The sequence below is a fragment of the Stylophora pistillata genome, chromosome 7 (assembly GCF_964205215.1).
Source record: "Stylophora pistillata chromosome 7, jaStyPist1.2, whole genome shotgun sequence".
Taxonomy (NCBI): Eukaryota; Metazoa; Cnidaria; class Anthozoa; order Scleractinia; family Pocilloporidae; genus Stylophora; species Stylophora pistillata.
The window spans coordinates 29,977,444-29,995,218 of NC_142525.1; the positions used below are offsets into that span (position 1 = coordinate 29,977,444).

General features: G+C 38.3%; 1 protein-coding gene and 1 long non-coding RNA gene across 2 annotated transcripts; one reads left to right on the forward strand and one right to left on the reverse strand.

Moving 5' to 3' along the window:
- Positions 1–9: 9 nt before the first annotated feature.
- On the reverse strand, positions 10–16,998 carry LOC111332158 (neural cell adhesion molecule 2). The gene is made up of 10 exons (XM_022937445.2): positions 16,771–16,998; positions 13,982–14,248; positions 12,570–12,839; positions 11,756–12,055; positions 8,565–8,707; positions 6,999–7,143; positions 6,124–6,390; positions 5,325–5,594; positions 3,224–3,526; positions 10–1,768 (listed from the first exon to the last, which is right to left on the reverse strand). Exons 1-10 carry the CDS (start codon positions 16,826–16,828, stop codon positions 1,692–1,694), a joined length of 2,100 nt encoding a protein of 699 aa, XP_022793180.2. The 5' UTR covers positions 16,829–16,998; the 3' UTR covers positions 10–1,691.
- On the forward strand, positions 3,509–5,504 carry LOC148727408 (uncharacterized). Its single transcript, XR_015989562.1, has 2 exons — positions 3,509–3,605; positions 4,398–5,504. It is a non-coding gene; the product is annotated as an uncharacterized LOC148727408 (long non-coding RNA).
- Positions 16,999–17,775: the final 777 nt, after the last annotated feature.

The following is a 17,775-nucleotide window of genomic DNA, read 5'->3' on the forward strand; positions in this document are numbered from 1 at the left end:
CATCATGGCGAAATTTTTAACAATTTTATTTTATTTCTCCTCAACCGTGGAAGTTAATTACGTACTGCATTGTATTTTATACATGACATTAGAAAAAAAAGTTAAAGCAGCGTTTTACTCGTAAGTCCAGTTGTATAAAGGGCGGATAATGCTATAAACCGATGAACCTGCCCTCCAGCAGATAAGTGTTCACAAAATGTGCTGTGCTATTCAGCGGACTGCGATTGGTCCAGCGGATAGCGTTACCCACCGGTAGGTACGTGGTGAAATCCTTAATGTATGTATCTGTATGCAAATGACCATGTATTCCCACATGTTCTTATGTATCGATACATACATTAAGGATTTCACCAAGTACCTACCTATCCACCCTTTGAACAATTGGGCCCTGTTGGATAAAAAAAGATAGTTTAAAAGCGAAAGTTTCATGGCGTTTTTTTTGCTTTTTGTCGCGTGTCCTAACGGGACATTGATATATTGAGTGACAAAAGTTAAGAAGACGCTTGTTGGCGCACGTCTCAAAGAACATTGTACAAAAAGAGAGAAAAGAGCGGGTTCACATCGAATTCTTGTCGTAAAACCAAAAAAAGTATAATTAAAAAATAAAAAATTACGAAACGAGAAAATTAATCTAAAAGCCCTCAACAATCTATTATCACTACATACTGCGGAAACATTAAATTAACTATTTTTTTTTACCAATTTTACCTACATTTTGTCATATAAAATACGTACAATTCATCTAATCTAACTGTATGCAGAAATTCTATGGAGCTGAAGACTGAAATGCGAGGCCTATTATTAAGACAAATCTAATTCTTCTTTACAAACCATTCCAATATCGTCTAAGAATGGTTATTGTCATTACCTTCCTGTTTTTTTTTCCCTTAATGCGTGCGTAAATATAAACACAAAGACTCGAGCTTGTAAGAGAGGGTAAAGAAGAAATGCCTCGTGTACAAGAAAGAGGGATCATTTGAGCGTGATTTGGCGAGTAACGCAGGTAGCCAATGGACAAAGGCGCTGCTCAAGTCATGCTTCGATAATTGTCTTCATTATAAAAATTACAAAGTACTCCCTCGACACAACCAAGTAAACCGTTTCAAAAACGCCTCTCAACCCTAAATGGGTGGGAAACTAGGCTAAGACTTAAGAACTCGCGTTATCACGCACAAATCATTCAGCACGAGCCTCGATTACACTTTCGCTCCAAAAGATATTACGTTATTGCAGAGGCGCATGCACAGTATTGTGACAGAACCCCAAGCAGAATTCTAGAGCCATCTTTCGAAGTTCACACGCTAGGCTGCCTAGTAAGCCAATGACTGGGTTGATAATGTACATTGGCCGCCGTAGAGGGTGGCCAATGTACATTTTCACTTAAGCGGATTAAACCAAACAATCTTAGAGTACACCTTCCGACGCAGCACCGCAGTTTCTATAGAACCTTACCCCCTTCACTCAATGCCTGGGTTTTCTAAAAATCTCACCGACCAAAGAAAGACAGGTCCAGGCTCACGATCGCACTCTTTACCTGTGAACCGAGACAACTCGGTTCGAGTATGATGGTTGCTGTATAAATCATTACAATCGATTATTAACAAACGTGCTACAAAATTTCTACTGTCTTTACAAAGTCCTCTTGCGGAATGTTTCTTCCGTTGAACCATCACTTGTCGGCGTTATAGATGTCAGAGAAAAAGATAAATCCCTCCCAGAAAGATTGAAAGAAACGCTCTGGACACGAGGCGTGATTGTGAAGATCTCGCTGAAAAAAAGAACAAGGGTGAACGGTTAAAACACGTACACATTCAATCCCTACCTCATTGGTGGTACTTGCAAGGTTAAGACATTCTTTAGCGACAGGGATATACAAGTTTACTCAGAAGTAGCGGAAAAAATACGTACCCTAAGCGACGCTAAGGATACACAACAAAACGACTAGGAAACATTTTGATGCCTTCTGCGTTCTATTGATGTAAAGTCGCATCGCAAAATGGAATACATTTGTTTTATACGATGAAAAAGCAACTTGTTGTATAAACAATGGGCTCCATTTGGCGCGAAAAATTGCTCAGATATGTGTTCGCTGACATTAATTGTTCCAAGATGAGAACAGTATTCCGAGAGCGAAGCTCGAGGAAACCTGTGAGGCTATGAAGTTTATTATGCTTCAATTAGTTTTGCAATACGCGGGAAAGAAGTTAACTGACAGCTTACTGCGTACTACGTGGGATGTGTACTTTTAAGTGTTCTTTGTAAACATGATCAAAACCCTTACGGTATATCTTCGCTTATAACCCACCCATTAATTTTGGAGCGATTTTATTAGTTACTTTACGTCACGTGGTGCAAAATCACTGGACAGTTATCACGCAATAACCCCCGTCCGCGTCGATATTTGTCCTCCGATTTTTTCCCATGAAAAAGAAACATAGTCAACACAAGAGTTTCAACTTTTCCGTTCTCCTATTTACATGGAAGGAAACCAAACTCGGATGTAATTTCTTTTTCAGTCCTCATGGTGACAATTGAAATGATTTGATATTTTCTGAGACTGATAAACATTTCCTTCTAGTCAAGTTTTTGAACAGCACGTCGGAAAATGTGAACCAAAACCGCCAAGTTTACGAGTTTTTGATCTAAGGGGCGTTACGAGAGTTAATTTCAAATAACAGCTTGTCAAGTTTTGGTCCAACCGCACCGAGAATAAAGTTATTTCAACCAATCAAATGTACTTGCTTGCTTGCGTCAATCACGCGCATTCCCCATCAGATCACCACTGGATTTTTTTATGTGTTTACGCGCAGTTTAATTGCGATGTGAAAATTAATGGGAGGGTTAATAAATAAATAAATAAATAAATTCCGTTCTGGCTTGCTGGTATGTCGGCTGATAATGTCCTTGGCTGAGAGATTGTCCTCAAAATTTCATACTTGCTCTCGAAGCTTCGCTTCTCGGTCAAATATTAATTTTTCGGACAATCTCTCAGCCGCGGACATTATCAGCGACATACCAGCCGCCCGAAGGGGTTTATTTACTAAATATTTCCCGGTTTTAGCTGGGGCATATTCGGTCCCACAAAGCATTTCGACCAATTGCGCGCGAGCAAAATATTCGATGTATTATAAACTTCAAAAGATTATAAGCAAGAACCAACCAAAATGTGCGTTCAATTCAGCTCATCATATAAATTACCACAGTTAACTGAGTCAAATTTTACCTCCAGGATAGTTTGTATCGAAGTACCTCTCCACCTTCTCGCTCTCACCCCCTTTATTTATGGCAATCAGAACGAATTTGTATTTCTCTTTGTTATCCAGTTGGCTGATTTCCGCCTCTTCCTTGTCGGTTTCGATCGTTTTCCAGGGTCCATCGCTTCCCTTCCTCTCAACACGGTACTGCAGTTTATATCTAATGTTTCCGTCGCCCCCGTCGTCCTCTGGCTGCCGCCACTTTAATGTGAACTTGTCCTTAGTTAGGAGAGTGTTCTTGGGCGAGTAGATGATTGGTCGACCAGGAGCGCCTAAAGAATGGAGACAAAATGGCGGTGTTTTAGAATTTCGGTAGCAAAATATGGAAGAAAGGACGTCTCTTCTGATAAGGTAAGGGTATTTTTTGAAAAATCCATTTAGCATTAAGACATTAACCCATTAACGTCCAGTGCGCCCGTATGCGCCCATGGGGACCCACACCCTTTCTACGCCATGTGACGTCATCAATTTTAACTCTGGAGCACGAATTCGAGCATGTACTTGAACGGGTTGAAAATATCTTGCAGACGATACCAGAATGAGCGCAATTGAGTGGAGGAGATTGGAGAAATAGCCAAAAAACCGTGTCACTTTGACTGGAAAATCTGCACGAAGATCGTGTTTCACTACCCACCTACCTTTCCGAGCATGTGCTTTGAAAATAATGAGTAGTTTCTGAAAAATCTCTACACCAAAATGAAGCCTACTCAATTTCCAGCAAGTGAGGAGAAACTTTAGGCAAGGAGAGGGGAAAAAAAGGGCAGGAGAAAGAGAGAAAAGTAGAAGTCGTAAGTGGGGCGTGACTTTTCAACCCAAAAACTATGTCCAAATTTTGCTCTCTGCGCGTGCCCGAGATTTTCAGGCCGCCATTTTGCATTTGGATCGAAAGGCCGTCGAGTGCACGAGCTGTCAAGTGGTTTTTGGTAAGTTCGAGCTTTTAAAACCCCAACAGTGACCCGAAATCTGCTGGACTAGCTTCAAAACACAGTTTCCACAAAAGCTGCGGCCGTTAATGGGTTAAGAAACAATCTGGGTGACTTTTGTATAAGGAAAAATTGGCCCGAGCTAAGAGCTGGTCAAAGTCAGTTTGATCATCAAGATTTGTTGGCATTGAACTCACATAGACTTTTATATTCCTTCAAGCTGTCAATCGGCTCCAAGACCTATTTCTTTAACGAGCCTGATGAGCTGGACTTCAATCTTGACGCCAATTCTCTTTCGCAATGACAATGATTTACAAGGAGGAAAGTTTATCCGGCTGGGAAAGTGACTCTACCATCATGAAAGGGCGCGACCCCCCTGGCTGGGTCACCCTTTTTTAATGGTAGGGTCACCATAAGCTGATGCTTGTGATTAAATTTATCTCTTATGCTGTACCGGAAGCTTGTGCCACTGGTGTTAGGTGGCTTGAACTTCTTTCCCCACGAATGGAACTCTTTGCTTTAGTTCATACGAAATATGACAGATTCTAACTTCACAGCTTGGGAGAGCTGACAAAACCCTTCTGTGACTGACTAGTCAAAAAAGCTACAGGGAAAATACTTTTATTATTAGTAATGCTGCTTATGTTGTTGAACAAGGTGTTGCCAATTTCTGGTCTATGAATGAAACTGTTTATTGTGGTTCGTTTAAAATATGCAAGACACCAACTCTTAAAAGTGCAGAAAATGTGATGAGATCCTGGTGTGTGGCCATGCATACGAAAACTAAATGTAATGGGCTATATTTTCATGTGATATTTTTAATCATGCTTCCAAGGGGAAAGTCCAATTTTCCAACCCTTTCAGCCTTAACCCTTTGAGTGACCAACTATGAGAGCTCTTGATTGTTACTGAAACAAATTCTCTTTGTCAATACCTTGAGAAATGTATAGAGAACAGTATGGAGAAGATGCAGATTGATCTTAGCGTGTAAAGGGTTAAGAATATTTCTGAAAACCCACTTTAAGATCATTAAATTAAAGTTACAAAGCAGAACTTTATAGTCCTAAACCAGAAGCAGCAAAATTTTCTAACCCTTGAGATCAAGTTTGTAGGTTTGAAGAGGCAACAATGACTGAAGTCTACTCACAGAATTGGGTAGTCTTTGTTTCCACGCTACTTGTGTCTCCCCAATCAGCCTTGTTGGTAGCTCTCACATCAATTTTGTAAGCAGTGTTTCTTTCAAGGTTTTTGATAGTATATGTTGTAGAATCACTATCAATGTTACGTGTTGTGCTTTTGTAATTCAAAACATATTTGTTGACGGGCATACCACCATTTTCACTGGGTGGAGTCCAAGTAAGTTTGATACTGTTACAGGTTGAAGTGAGTTTAAGATTTTGGACCTGACCTGGCTTTTCTGAAAAGCAAGACAAAAAAGTTACAAGAAACTCATTCTTACTTAACACCCTTGCTATTGTGTAGCGACTAGCATCTAATTTATCTTGACAGTGTTGTTACCACTTCATCAAGCATTAAGGTCAAAAGAATGAAAAAAAATAACCACCAAATACACGAGGGTTACAATTGTTAAAGAAATTCTCCTTGACCACTCTAGGGGACAGTATAAAAAACAGTAATGATAATTTTGCCTGCTGATATTAAGATACATAGGGTCAAGATCTGATTAGTGATTCACACTTCATGTTGCCAAAGAATTTCATTGAGAAAGTGGCTTATTAATGAGAAATTTATCAAACTAGCTTGTGTAAAGTGGATTTTTCCAAAGACCTTCAAAGATGTCCAAAATACTTTTGGAAATTTCAGAAAGGCAGACGAGGTATATTATCGGCAACTGCCTCTACAGTAACATATGGATATTTCATGAAGCCACACATTGCATTGTACACTGGCAAGTGTTCTCAGTGACATTCAACAAAATTTCTTACTTGCTGTTTCCAGTTTCACAGTTTTATTGGTCCATCCAAACTTATTTTTTGCAGAACACTTGTAATCACCAAAGTACTTGATTGCATTTGTAATAATCTTGAACTCTGCTTTGCCAGTGCCATTGGACTTCAACTTTCCACCAAAGGTCATTCTTACCCAGGGTTTAGGATACCCATCATACTCGCAGCGTATGTACGTTGGATCACTGTTCCCCACATAAGAGAACACAGGGCTAGGTGAGGCCATCTCATCATAAATAGGTTTAGCTACAAGGGAAGATAATACATTACTAATGGCAATATGGCTGGGTGAAATCCAACTTGATTTGTGATTGCAGAAGTGATGAGCATGAGTGCCATATTTGCTTGAATAAGCACCCACACTCTAAATGCCCCCCCCTCCAATAAGCACCTGCCCCTCAGGCCACACTGTCAAACAACCACCGCTCTCCAATTAATTCAATAGTTTTATAATGGAAGCCTAGAAGTCTGTTGGCATCTGATCTCCAAACTCAAACTTTCATGCATAAATTATTGAATCATATGAATGATACATAAAAATTGGTGAGTTGATTAACTCCCTTGAAAACAAAAGTTTGAATGGTGCCCTTCGACTGACTGGGTTTGTCATATTTAAGTGAGGACAATACTTCTAGTCTGAGCATGGTTTTCTTGCCCATTGATCTATTACAGAAAAGTGAGTCTGACTTAAAAACAACAAAAAAAAAAAAACAAAATTCAAGTAAAAGAGTGTCCATCTCAAATTTACATGAATTCACATATGGGGAAGCCTTTTTGGCTCGTACTTAACCTAAAAGATGCAGTCTTAAGTGTACTAGAATCAAATTGGCATAAACTTGTCCTGAATTACTCACATTCAACATTTATTGTTTTGTTCAGTTTTTTGATAATTTGATTTCCATCGCGGTCCTGAGCATAGTTCTGTGCTTCACATGTGTAAACTCCACCATCACCCATTTGAATTTCTTTGAACTCAATCATACTTTGACCAGCAGTTTGCTACACAAAAACAAGAAATACACATCCTTCTTGAAACATTTCTCAACAGTGTTTTTTGTATGGCTTATTAAAAATCAACAGATTTCAATGGTATTAATCCCAACTGACAGTAGGCTACCCACTTTCCTGTCACAAAACTTGGTCTAGGAAGAAAGTAGCTGTAGTATAGGGATTAAAAATGCCATCACTATGGTTTCAGCATAGTTCTTCAACTGTATGAAGCATGATTACAGTTCTTGACTTGACCACTGAAAATTTCTGACTGAAAAAATATGATGATGATCGACTTTTTCTGACTCTTTACTCACAGAGACAACTGAACAACTGTTATCTTCTGGAAAGGTTCTGTGCTTGGTTCATGATACAGAACCACCTCTAATATCAATCATATTTAAAATGTAAAAAACCAACAATACCAAAACCTCCTCAGCCCCTTAGTTTCCAAGATCTGATTATGAATTCTCCCCTCTAGCTGCTACACATTTCCTTGTAAATTGGTTATGAGAATTTGGTGTTCAATCAAGGTAACAACTTGTACATGATAAGTTTGAGTATTCTCATTAGCTGTTTGCTGGATAATGTATGGATATTAGAGGGAGAAGTTACAAGTTAATCACTTCTGGAAGTGGGTTAACTCACAGGGCTCTCAGAAAAAGCTAGTGACTCATGGAATTCTGCTGACTGTTCAGTTACATTGATATGTACATATGTTAGTTGACTGTTCCCCATGGGGGCTTTTCTGGGCCAATTCCCACCCATCCCACCCCAGGGGAGGACATCCACAACACAGTAATCTCGTGTGTAGGAAATTAACGCCTCCTACCCGTAACCCTGCAGGAGACAGGGCCTACGGTTCATTCGTCCTTATCCGAGAAGACTAGAATATCTATCCATTTCTTGATTATAGAAACTTAGCAAATTCTCCTCACTTATTTTAAGACCATGAGTATTGGTCTGGCTGGGGCTCGAACCCTCGACCTCCCGCACAACACAATCCAGTGCTCTAACCAATTGAGCTAACTGGGAGGCAGTTAAAGGTACCCACCAGAAGTGTTGCAAAATTCCTCTTTGAATTCAAAGAGAAACAAAGATGTAAAAGTAAATGATCACTACTAGTCTGTGGCTAGTTGACTACCCAAAGCGTTGAGCCCTGAAATCACAACAAAATAACATGGTTCTCAAACCAGTAATCTAATGATCAAGGATGCTTGAAAGCATAACTTTTACCACAATACATGTCATATGTGAATGGCTTGACAGATGCATATATCAAGCTTTCAACTGGTTTGGTTCACAAGGAAGATAATATCTGTCACTGATCTATTGCAATCTATGCATGATAAAAAATGTACCATCACCCTAGCCATAGGTGACCTTGTGTAAGCAGGAGATAACTTATTTAGTAACTGATAGGATCCCACCTGTTGACGAGGGTCTTTCTCTCCATTCCTGGTCCATCTCACATTTGGAGTGGGATTTCCAGTGGCTTTGCAAATTAATTTGTAATCACCATTCATCTTCACATCCTCTGGAACACCTTGTGTGGGATTAATGTCGGGTGCAACTAAAACAAGAAATCAAAATTATACTGAATACAGAGATGCCAACATCCCGGCCCAAAGAAACTTTAATAAACTGACCATCAAACTCGTCAACTTCCAGCTAAATCAAACAAAGTGCAATTTAAATGGGAAAATATGCAATTTTCCCATTTTTCTTAGTCATTTACTGTTGGCTAACTCAAACCTGATTTCCTCAAACTCCCCTTTAACTCAGGCTAATTCTCAAATTTACTCTGGTAATTTGACCTTTACATGAAGACCTCAGTCAATAAATGTCAAAGTGTTAAAACATAGCTTATTAATAGGTCCCATATTTTAATTGTCAGCAAAACAAATTAGGTAACATCTATGAAAACATAAACTAAACATTCTTATCAAAAAGCTCATATATATAACAAACAAAAGGTACAAAAATGACTCTTGCTAGGGCAAGAACAGTAAAAACATTATATTCCTTATTAATCATAAACAATAGAAATGAAACTTAACCCCTAACCCAATAATTCTAACCCCTTGCGAACTCAAACCATTTTTAGTTTCCTTTGGGAGTCTCCTTTTAAAACCGAAAAACATTTCTGGTTGCAACTTTGTCCAAGAAACACAAAACCAAAGGAGAGGAGTAAATCTATGAATTAAGACTTGATTTGCTTAATGGATTCATTTCTCTTGGGTAGCTTACCAATAACCTTCAATTGATGTGCTAGTCCCAATTTGAGCATTGGCAAGGCTGTGCTCTAGCGGCACCTGGTCACCTCAGGTGACTAACATTTGGCACCGGGAGACTGAAAAAAATTCCGGTCGCCCAGGAGGGCACTCGGCCTCTTGTGCAGCATTCACCTCCATGGTAAATCTGGCGATTGACTGCTATGTTTTTAATCGGTTGATTTATATGCATTACTAGCAGAAAAATATTCTTTTACATGACACGTAGTTGAATTGTTCATGTTCGAAGATTTTGAAGTAACTGCCAGGTTTCGTTCCACATGATTTCACACAAACCCAAATAATGATTTCACACAAACCCAAATAAGGACCGTACATCATACGTATCTAATACCGCAATTCAAAATATATGAACTTCATATATTCATTGTATCTCATTTAACACTTTCACGGGTTTATTATGAATCAACTTAATGGCCTGCTCCCAGTTGGCTTGTTAGCTCAATTGGTAGAACACTGCACTAGTATCGCAGAGGTCAGTGGTTCAGGTCCCGTACAGGCCTGATTTTTTTCAGGTCCGATTTTCGCTATTGCATAAATAGTGCTATCTACTGCGAGGACCGTACCAAATAATGATTATTGAAACAATAGTGCCCGTCATTTCACATGTTATAAACCACACAGATGTTGCAAAAATATGTGTTGAACACCGTGATTTTCCTTGTGACAATCAATGTCTGATTTGTATGATGCACGATCCTCGCAGTAGATAGCCCTATTTAAGCAATAGCAAAAATCAGACCTGAAAAAAATCAGGCCTGTACGGGATTCGAACCACTGATTTTCGCTATTGCTTAAATAGCGCTATCTACTGCGAGGATCATGCATCATACGTATCTAAAACCGCAGTTCAAAATATATGAACTTCGTATATTTCATTGTATCTGAATGTCTGATTTACTTCAGTGTTTTGATGGATTTCGAAAGTGTAGCACGTTTATCTCTATTTCAACCCAAGATTCTTTCTATGTGCAAATTTTTGGCAAGCCAGCTTTGTTTGTAGGTGTTTCTCGATTGCTGTGATAAGCAACTTCCAATGCCTTTAGGAAGATTTAGCAAGAACTGAGCTTATAATGATTTCATATTTAGACTTGTTTACTTTAGTGCTTTTGAATGAAAGTTCTAAGCGGTTTTAAAATATCCAAAGAAACACAATTGCCATTTTGAAAAATAACACAAGCTTACTGCTAAATAAGGCAACACACTCTGTTGTGTGGTGTGGAAGTTTCAATTTTCAGAAAGATTTAAAATGTAGCTATTCTAGAATCCCACAGTTTTCCTGCAAGTTTTGGAAAAAAATTAAAACGTTTCACTTTCAAAGCGCCATGATTTAGTACAGAACTGATTACCTTTCCCGATGGCCCTCATGGCTAGACTAGCAACTATTTTTAACTGTACCGGTAAATATCCAGTCAATTCTTCTGAAAATTTCAGCTCTCCACATACAGTCAGTTGCAATATGTACGGCATTTTCATTTTGCCCCTCACTTCTTTTACGAAAAATGGACGAAAAAGGAAATTTTTATGAAAAATCTCTTAATACGGGAGGTATTTTATTTCAGTCATTTGGCCTTTTGCTTTACATAAAATTGGTGCGCTTCACAGATGACTCGAGCTGTAGAATGGTGATCTTGAAGATCGCTAACACTGTGAAAAAATATTAAGGAGATGGAACCATTAACTGGGAGTCAAACTTGTTTGCGCAGCAAAGGAGCCAGAAGTTATCTAACAGTGTATCATATATGGTAAACAGCAACACCAAAAGTTAAATGCTTTCAAACAGCTTGAATTATTGAAATTTATGGTTTGATTAAAAATCAACAGATGAAAACAGGAATTAATTATAAATTATTAATTAGTCAATTTTTAGGCCACCAACTTGGAGGGCTGGGCACCCTAGCTAGAATGGTTGGGAACCCAGAGGGCTCCCTGAAAATTTTCTTAGAGCACAGCCTTGATTGGTCATTGTTGTGTTGAATGACCCACAGAAAAAATTAACATGGGAAGAAGGAAAAACACAGAATGGCCATTCTGCAGAGCATGGGAGAACTCAACAAGATCTTGTGCATGCAAAGGCAATTCTGCTGTTTGAAATGTAAGGGAAGAAAGGAAATACATGCACATCTATCTGCCATACCCTGCAAAGAGATTGCGGGAGTAAAACATTCAAGAAAGATTGAGAGCTGGTTGAGGGTGAGGGCTGCCAAAACATTGCCAACAATAAACTAAATTTTTCAAGATCCAAACTCTGTGATGTAAGTAGATCCATGGTGCTTCTTTTGGACTTGCCACTCTGGTTAATTATCAATAAATTTGTTAAGCCATACCATAAACTTCAACCACTTTAACAAAAGCTTCCGCTCGTCCAACTTGCTTTTTGGTTTCCTCAATCTCGATGTAGGCCTCACACTTATAATTGCCTCTTTCGAAAGCATTGTCGACTTTTGTGAAGGTCAGATTACCATCTTGAATATTGATGTTGCCATATTTCCTCAGCTCACCACCTGTTGGGGAGAACCACTTGTACTTGGGAAGAGGGAAGCCTGTGGCCTCACACAAGAAGGTGGCAGGGTAACCCTCTGTTAAGAACCTCCTTGTTTGAGCGAATGGCTTGATTTTTGGAAGTTCTAGAGAATAAAAGAAGAACGTTTGCTTTCTTCCTTAACTAAGACAACTTTACCCAAATCAACCACTCATGGAACACAACAAGATGTCTACCTCTCTAACTCACTCAAAATTGACCTGTACTCCTTTAAAATACCCCCTCCCTTCCATGGCAAGAAGCTGCAGAAAACATGGGTCTAACTGGTGCAGACATAGCTGGTTGAATGGTATTCTGCGAAGCAAGGGACATCCATCACAGCAGTTGAGCAAAAGAAGATGGACGATTTTCAATTTCAGGAATGTTGTTCATGTAAGTGGTTCTGCTCCAATTACCCATGAGTGAACTATCCCACACTATCCTTATTAAAAACCTTTGCATGATCACTTTTTCTGTCCAAAGTTAATTTAAAGTGCAGTCTGCTTTTTGAAGTGCCAAATGTGATTCAACAGAAAGTTGTAACAAAATGTGGCATCCCTACTAACTCATCCTAAACACTAGCCCATCTATGAAAAGTTGTAATGTGTCAGACCACATACCTACTGCATACACCTCAATCTTCACATCCTCCTCCGCACCATCCTGCTCAATACCACAGGTATAATTTCCCCTGTCAGACTTTTCCACTTTACTTATTTTTAATGAGCCATCAGCAAGAACTGAGTAACGAGAGTCAACATTTGGCCCAAGCACTCTTGACCCTTTCTTCCAGGTATATTTTGGTGTGGGAAAGCCATCAACCCCAAGTCTTATGGTGCCTTCTTTTCCTATCACGATGTGCTGCACATGAACAACATCTGACGTGTCAACTGAAATATACAGAGAAACTCTTGGTCAATTTTCTAGTATGTTCTTTATTCAAGAGAAGCCATAGGAAGCATAGGTTGATTGCAATCTGTTTCATTCAGTCTCTTAAATCCAGTTGTTTTCTAGGCTGCCTGTAGTTGTGGACTTCTCAGATAAACCCCTTACCATCAGTATCCATAATAATTTATATATATCTTATTAACCAAGCGCGAGGGCCATACTGGGAGAATATCGGCCCGAGGTCTTCAGAGTACGTACGGAGGTCCATACAAAAAAGACCGAGGGTCGATATTCTTCCTGTATGGTCCCGAGCAAGCTTGGTTAATAAGAGATTTATTATACGACAGAAGTTCAAAGGGACACAAGTGCGGTATCATTCAGGACCATTCGGGACAATGCTTGGTCCAATACTTAGAGAATATTGGACCGGCAATAGAGCATTTTGATTGGTTGATTTTAGTTATTGGCCCTCGGACCGCCCGAGTCGTGTAATAAGACTTATATTGCACAATTATGAACATAAGAATTTTCAATTGTGCATTACAATTAAATGTTAAAAATTCAACTACATAGATACTAAAAACTAAAAAATTAAAAATGTTCACCAAGAAGATGCAAAAATATAAAAATTAAATGAATGGAATTAATAAGCTTTTGAAAATAAAAAAAAGTCTTAATGGCTTTCTTAAACTTGTTTAAAGATTGGGTGTTTCTGATAGAGCCCACAAGATTGTTCCACAATTTGGGGGGGGGGGGGGGGGGCACCGCTTGGGAAGATCAATCACCAAGTGTGGTGAGTGTTTTGCCCCTGCAAGAAGAAAGGAGTAAGCTGTCATTGGAACATTAATCATATCTTCTGGTGCCTCTACCAGAAATTAGCTCATTAATGTAGGCCGGGGCAAGACCATGTATTGCTTTATAAGTAATTAAGATAATTATTCTCCAGACTGTTCTATAAACATTTCCTAGGGTGCTGACAAGGAGAATTTATTTAACAATCAAGCACTGCTTTTAATTCTTTATTTGGGGGTGATATTATAAGAAGAAATTAGTTGCTACTCACTCTTAGGGATTAATGCATTTACAGGAATCTGTTCTGGCTAAATTCATGGTTATAAGTAAAATAAATAAATGTGTTACTTACACTCAACATGCACTCTCAAAGATTTTGAGTTTGAGGATCCTCGGCAAGTATAAGTTCCCCCATAAGAGACTTTTACAGCAGTGATTTTAAGCGTGTATTTAGTTCCGGTAGTTTCTACATAAATTTTTTCACTGGATGATGTGAGTACTTTAGTTCCATCTGGTTTGTACCATCCTATAAATGTCTCACCAGTCACAGTGCACGTAACACTGTTTGTCTTTCCAGGTGAGGGTGTAATGAGTGATTTTGAAAGACTTACATCAGCCACTAAAAAGAGAAAATAAGTACTTTTAACCAATCCATTTATAGCTTCATATGGCTTAAAAACAGTGCCATGTAAAGACCAAATTAAGTAGTTAAGCCTAAATCTAATTTACCAGTGTATCTTGCAAATAGGTAAGGGGAATAGACAAGCTTATCAGTTAGTGGGTGTCAAGTCATCATAACACCAAATTCCCCCTCTAATTAAGAAGGAACTGCCTCAGTGGGTAGAAATACTATTTGGATCTTAAACTTGAAGGGTTAAACAGAGGAAAAAAGTATTTTAAAACAGGAACTCAGTATTTTAAGTAACCCCTTCACTTCATGATCTAAGTGTTTAAAACAACTCTTAACTCATAATTTTCTTAAATCTCCTCACCCATCTGTTTGACACGGTTGTTAATTGTTGGGATGAAGCACATTTAAATTTGAAAACATGCACAATATCACTTTAACAAGAGCTAGTTACACTGTGGGCTGGATGATAAGCTTTGACTTTGTAGAAAGAACAACACATGTAAACATTTTTATTGCAGCTCAAATATGATGAAAAACAGGTGAGATAACGGATTGATGGTTTGACCCATAATTTTCAATTTGGCTAATTTGGAACAATATCTTTTTTAACAAACAACTCAACTCTAATTTCATTCTGTTTCTGATAGGACGCTTCATTTTTGAGGAGTCTTCAACCAATGTTATATAGCAAGCTGCCTTTTTTTTTAGCGTAAATTGGACTGAAAACAACAACAACAACAACAAACTTGTAAGCCTTTTCAAAATGTTTGGTACGCGATCTTTATCAGAACGGAAACGTGCAAAATTGCAGAACTTTCCCAAAGGTGTCGTCATATCAGTTTAAACTGACGTACACTGCCGTAAGGCAGAGCACGTATCAGGGCAGCTTAAAACGTTTGCAAATCCATAGCCGATTGGTTTGGCTTAATCCTGTCATGAATAATTTAACGAAAGAAAATTGTGGAAAATTATAAACTGTCCTTTTTAGGAGAAATATGAAAACTTGCAGTCATTTCTCTAGTTACTGACTTTAAAATTCATTGTCACCAAAGCTAAACGTTAAAATTTATTGAAAAAACAACCTCAAAATAGAGAAAAATCGGCAGCTCTTTCGCGTGCAAAACGGTATTTAAGCTATGCTTGTAACAATAGAATTTGAGTGAAACAAAACAACTTCCACTTTCTCTGGTCACGTTCGATTCAGTCTAAAAGCCCACAGGACAAATATTTAACCGAGATGCTTTCTTTTCAATAGTGCGTAAATACACAAAAACGAAAAGAGCTCTTTTAGAGAATAGAAGCTTTTCAGAATGTAAACTTGTGGTTCATCGTAAAAGTAACCTGAAATAATTTGAGTTTAACTAAGGTTTTGCCTAGTGAGTCGCTTAATTTGGGGTATTTCGTAGATGACATAGGAACAATCTTCACGGAACTCGGAAAAGAGACTTCTAACATTTTTTACCTATTATATGACATTTGGAACAATTTTCGACTGAAAGGGAGCGCGTGATTCTATCATGGAAGGCATTTTATTTAGTCTTGGCAATACGACGAAACGAAATACTAATTACGGTCCCAAAAATATTCATTTTACCCTCCAAAATGAAGGAAGAACCACTAATGAGCAAAGACCTATGTTCTGAGTGTATTCTGAACAACTCTGAATATAAATTAAATAAAAGGTCTAACAAAGAATGTTGATGTTTGGTGATGAATACTTGTAGCATGATAACATATTTCTCGAACGACCTTGTCCGATACACGGTCATAGACGAAACGAGCTTGATGAAGGTAAAACTGACAGAAAATAGAAAATAATCCCACAGAGAACAATGAAAATTTGAAACGAAAGAACGACACCACTCCACAAAAACATACTCCACTATAACATAAGACGTACTCGATTTCAGCTTTCATCGTTTCTTCAACACAATAATTTGAAATGAGTTTTGTTCTTTCTGTGTATGTCACACTACAATCAACGAAACTTCTACCTTGAGAATATACTTTTAATCCTCAGGGCATAATTCTTTAAAATTAGAAAATACTAATCGACAGATCCAGATGACCGAAAGAAGGAAGTGAAGCCTTTTTCATTTTGTTCTCTCTAAGAATGCCACCCCGTGTGAAACAAGGGGCGTTCACAAAGGTTATTTTGAGGAAGCGACTAATAAACCGTACTGTCTCAGTGTAGAATTTCTACCCTGTATGTCCGCTGATAAAGATGAAGCCGTTGAAGTGAAAAATTAATCGGCCACGCGCGTCAAGATGCTTGAGAACAACACAAGAGATCTCCATTCGAATTAGCAACGTTTATCTCTGACTACCGCCCTATGACATAAGCCTATGTCGCTAAACAAATTTCACTCGTTTAGCCCTAAAAAATTTACACAGAGCATAGAAAATCGTTAACTGGGCTTGTTTCGATGAAATATCCATAGAGTTTAATAATCGCGCCAGCAGAACATGACACAATCTCACTATTCAACTTTATCAGTGAACATACTCACTTGTTAGACTGCAAAAAGACGCCAAACAGGCGAACAGAAGAACACTCGCTCGCGACATCTGTAATTCTCTTCCAATAAAACACAGAAAAATTTTCCAACGATTAAACTCCAAATGACTGAGCAAACCCTGAGGCAGCAAGCGTTACGGTGGCTAGATAACTATGAAAGAAGGCGTCAACTTGATGGAATGACGGCGTTCTTCGCTGTAACCCAATGCATCAATGTGAGTCTCAAGTTTCGTTGACTATAGAAAAATAAATAGTTGACAGAGTAGTTTCCTGTTTCAATCGAGAATGATGTTAGTGTCACCTGTCACCTTAATGAGATGGACGTATCTCTGAAGCTGCGTCAGATCTGAGCTCTTTTTGGCATAAATGCCGCAAAATTTGAACTATGAAAAATCAACCAATTTTTCACTTTTTTAAAAAGTCTAATAATTATCTTTTAAGCAGTGTCATTGCCTTTGTATGCCTTTCTCTCGAAATCTTTTCATGACGACTTTAAATATTTAACTAAATAGGAGCAAACATGTCAAAATAAATAGTTAAATATTGTTTTCACTGGATAGTTGGCCAGGTTTGAAGGTCACTCTGGATCACTTCACATAGCATGTGCTGCGGTATTTTGACCATCTCTAAATAAAGATAATTGTTCCTGTTTATGCCTCAGGTGGAATGAAAAAAAAATTGATAGGTATGTGAAAACACGGAAACGAGAAAGGTTAAATCCTCTGACGGCTTCTTTTCTAACTGCAGGACATAACAGATCTGCCATGGAATTTTCTGGGTGCGGCGTTAACCTATTGTTCCTGGAAATTACATAAACAATAGATTTAATTCATACGATGTTACTATTTTTGTGCAAGATAAATTTCATTTCCTTGACGTTAATTAATCTAAAGGTGTGAATAAAAAATACAATACTAAATAAGCTGGTTTCAGCGGAACGTTTGCGAAGTTTTTTAAGAGGGTGATCTCGGATAATTATGACATAATCGTTTTGAGA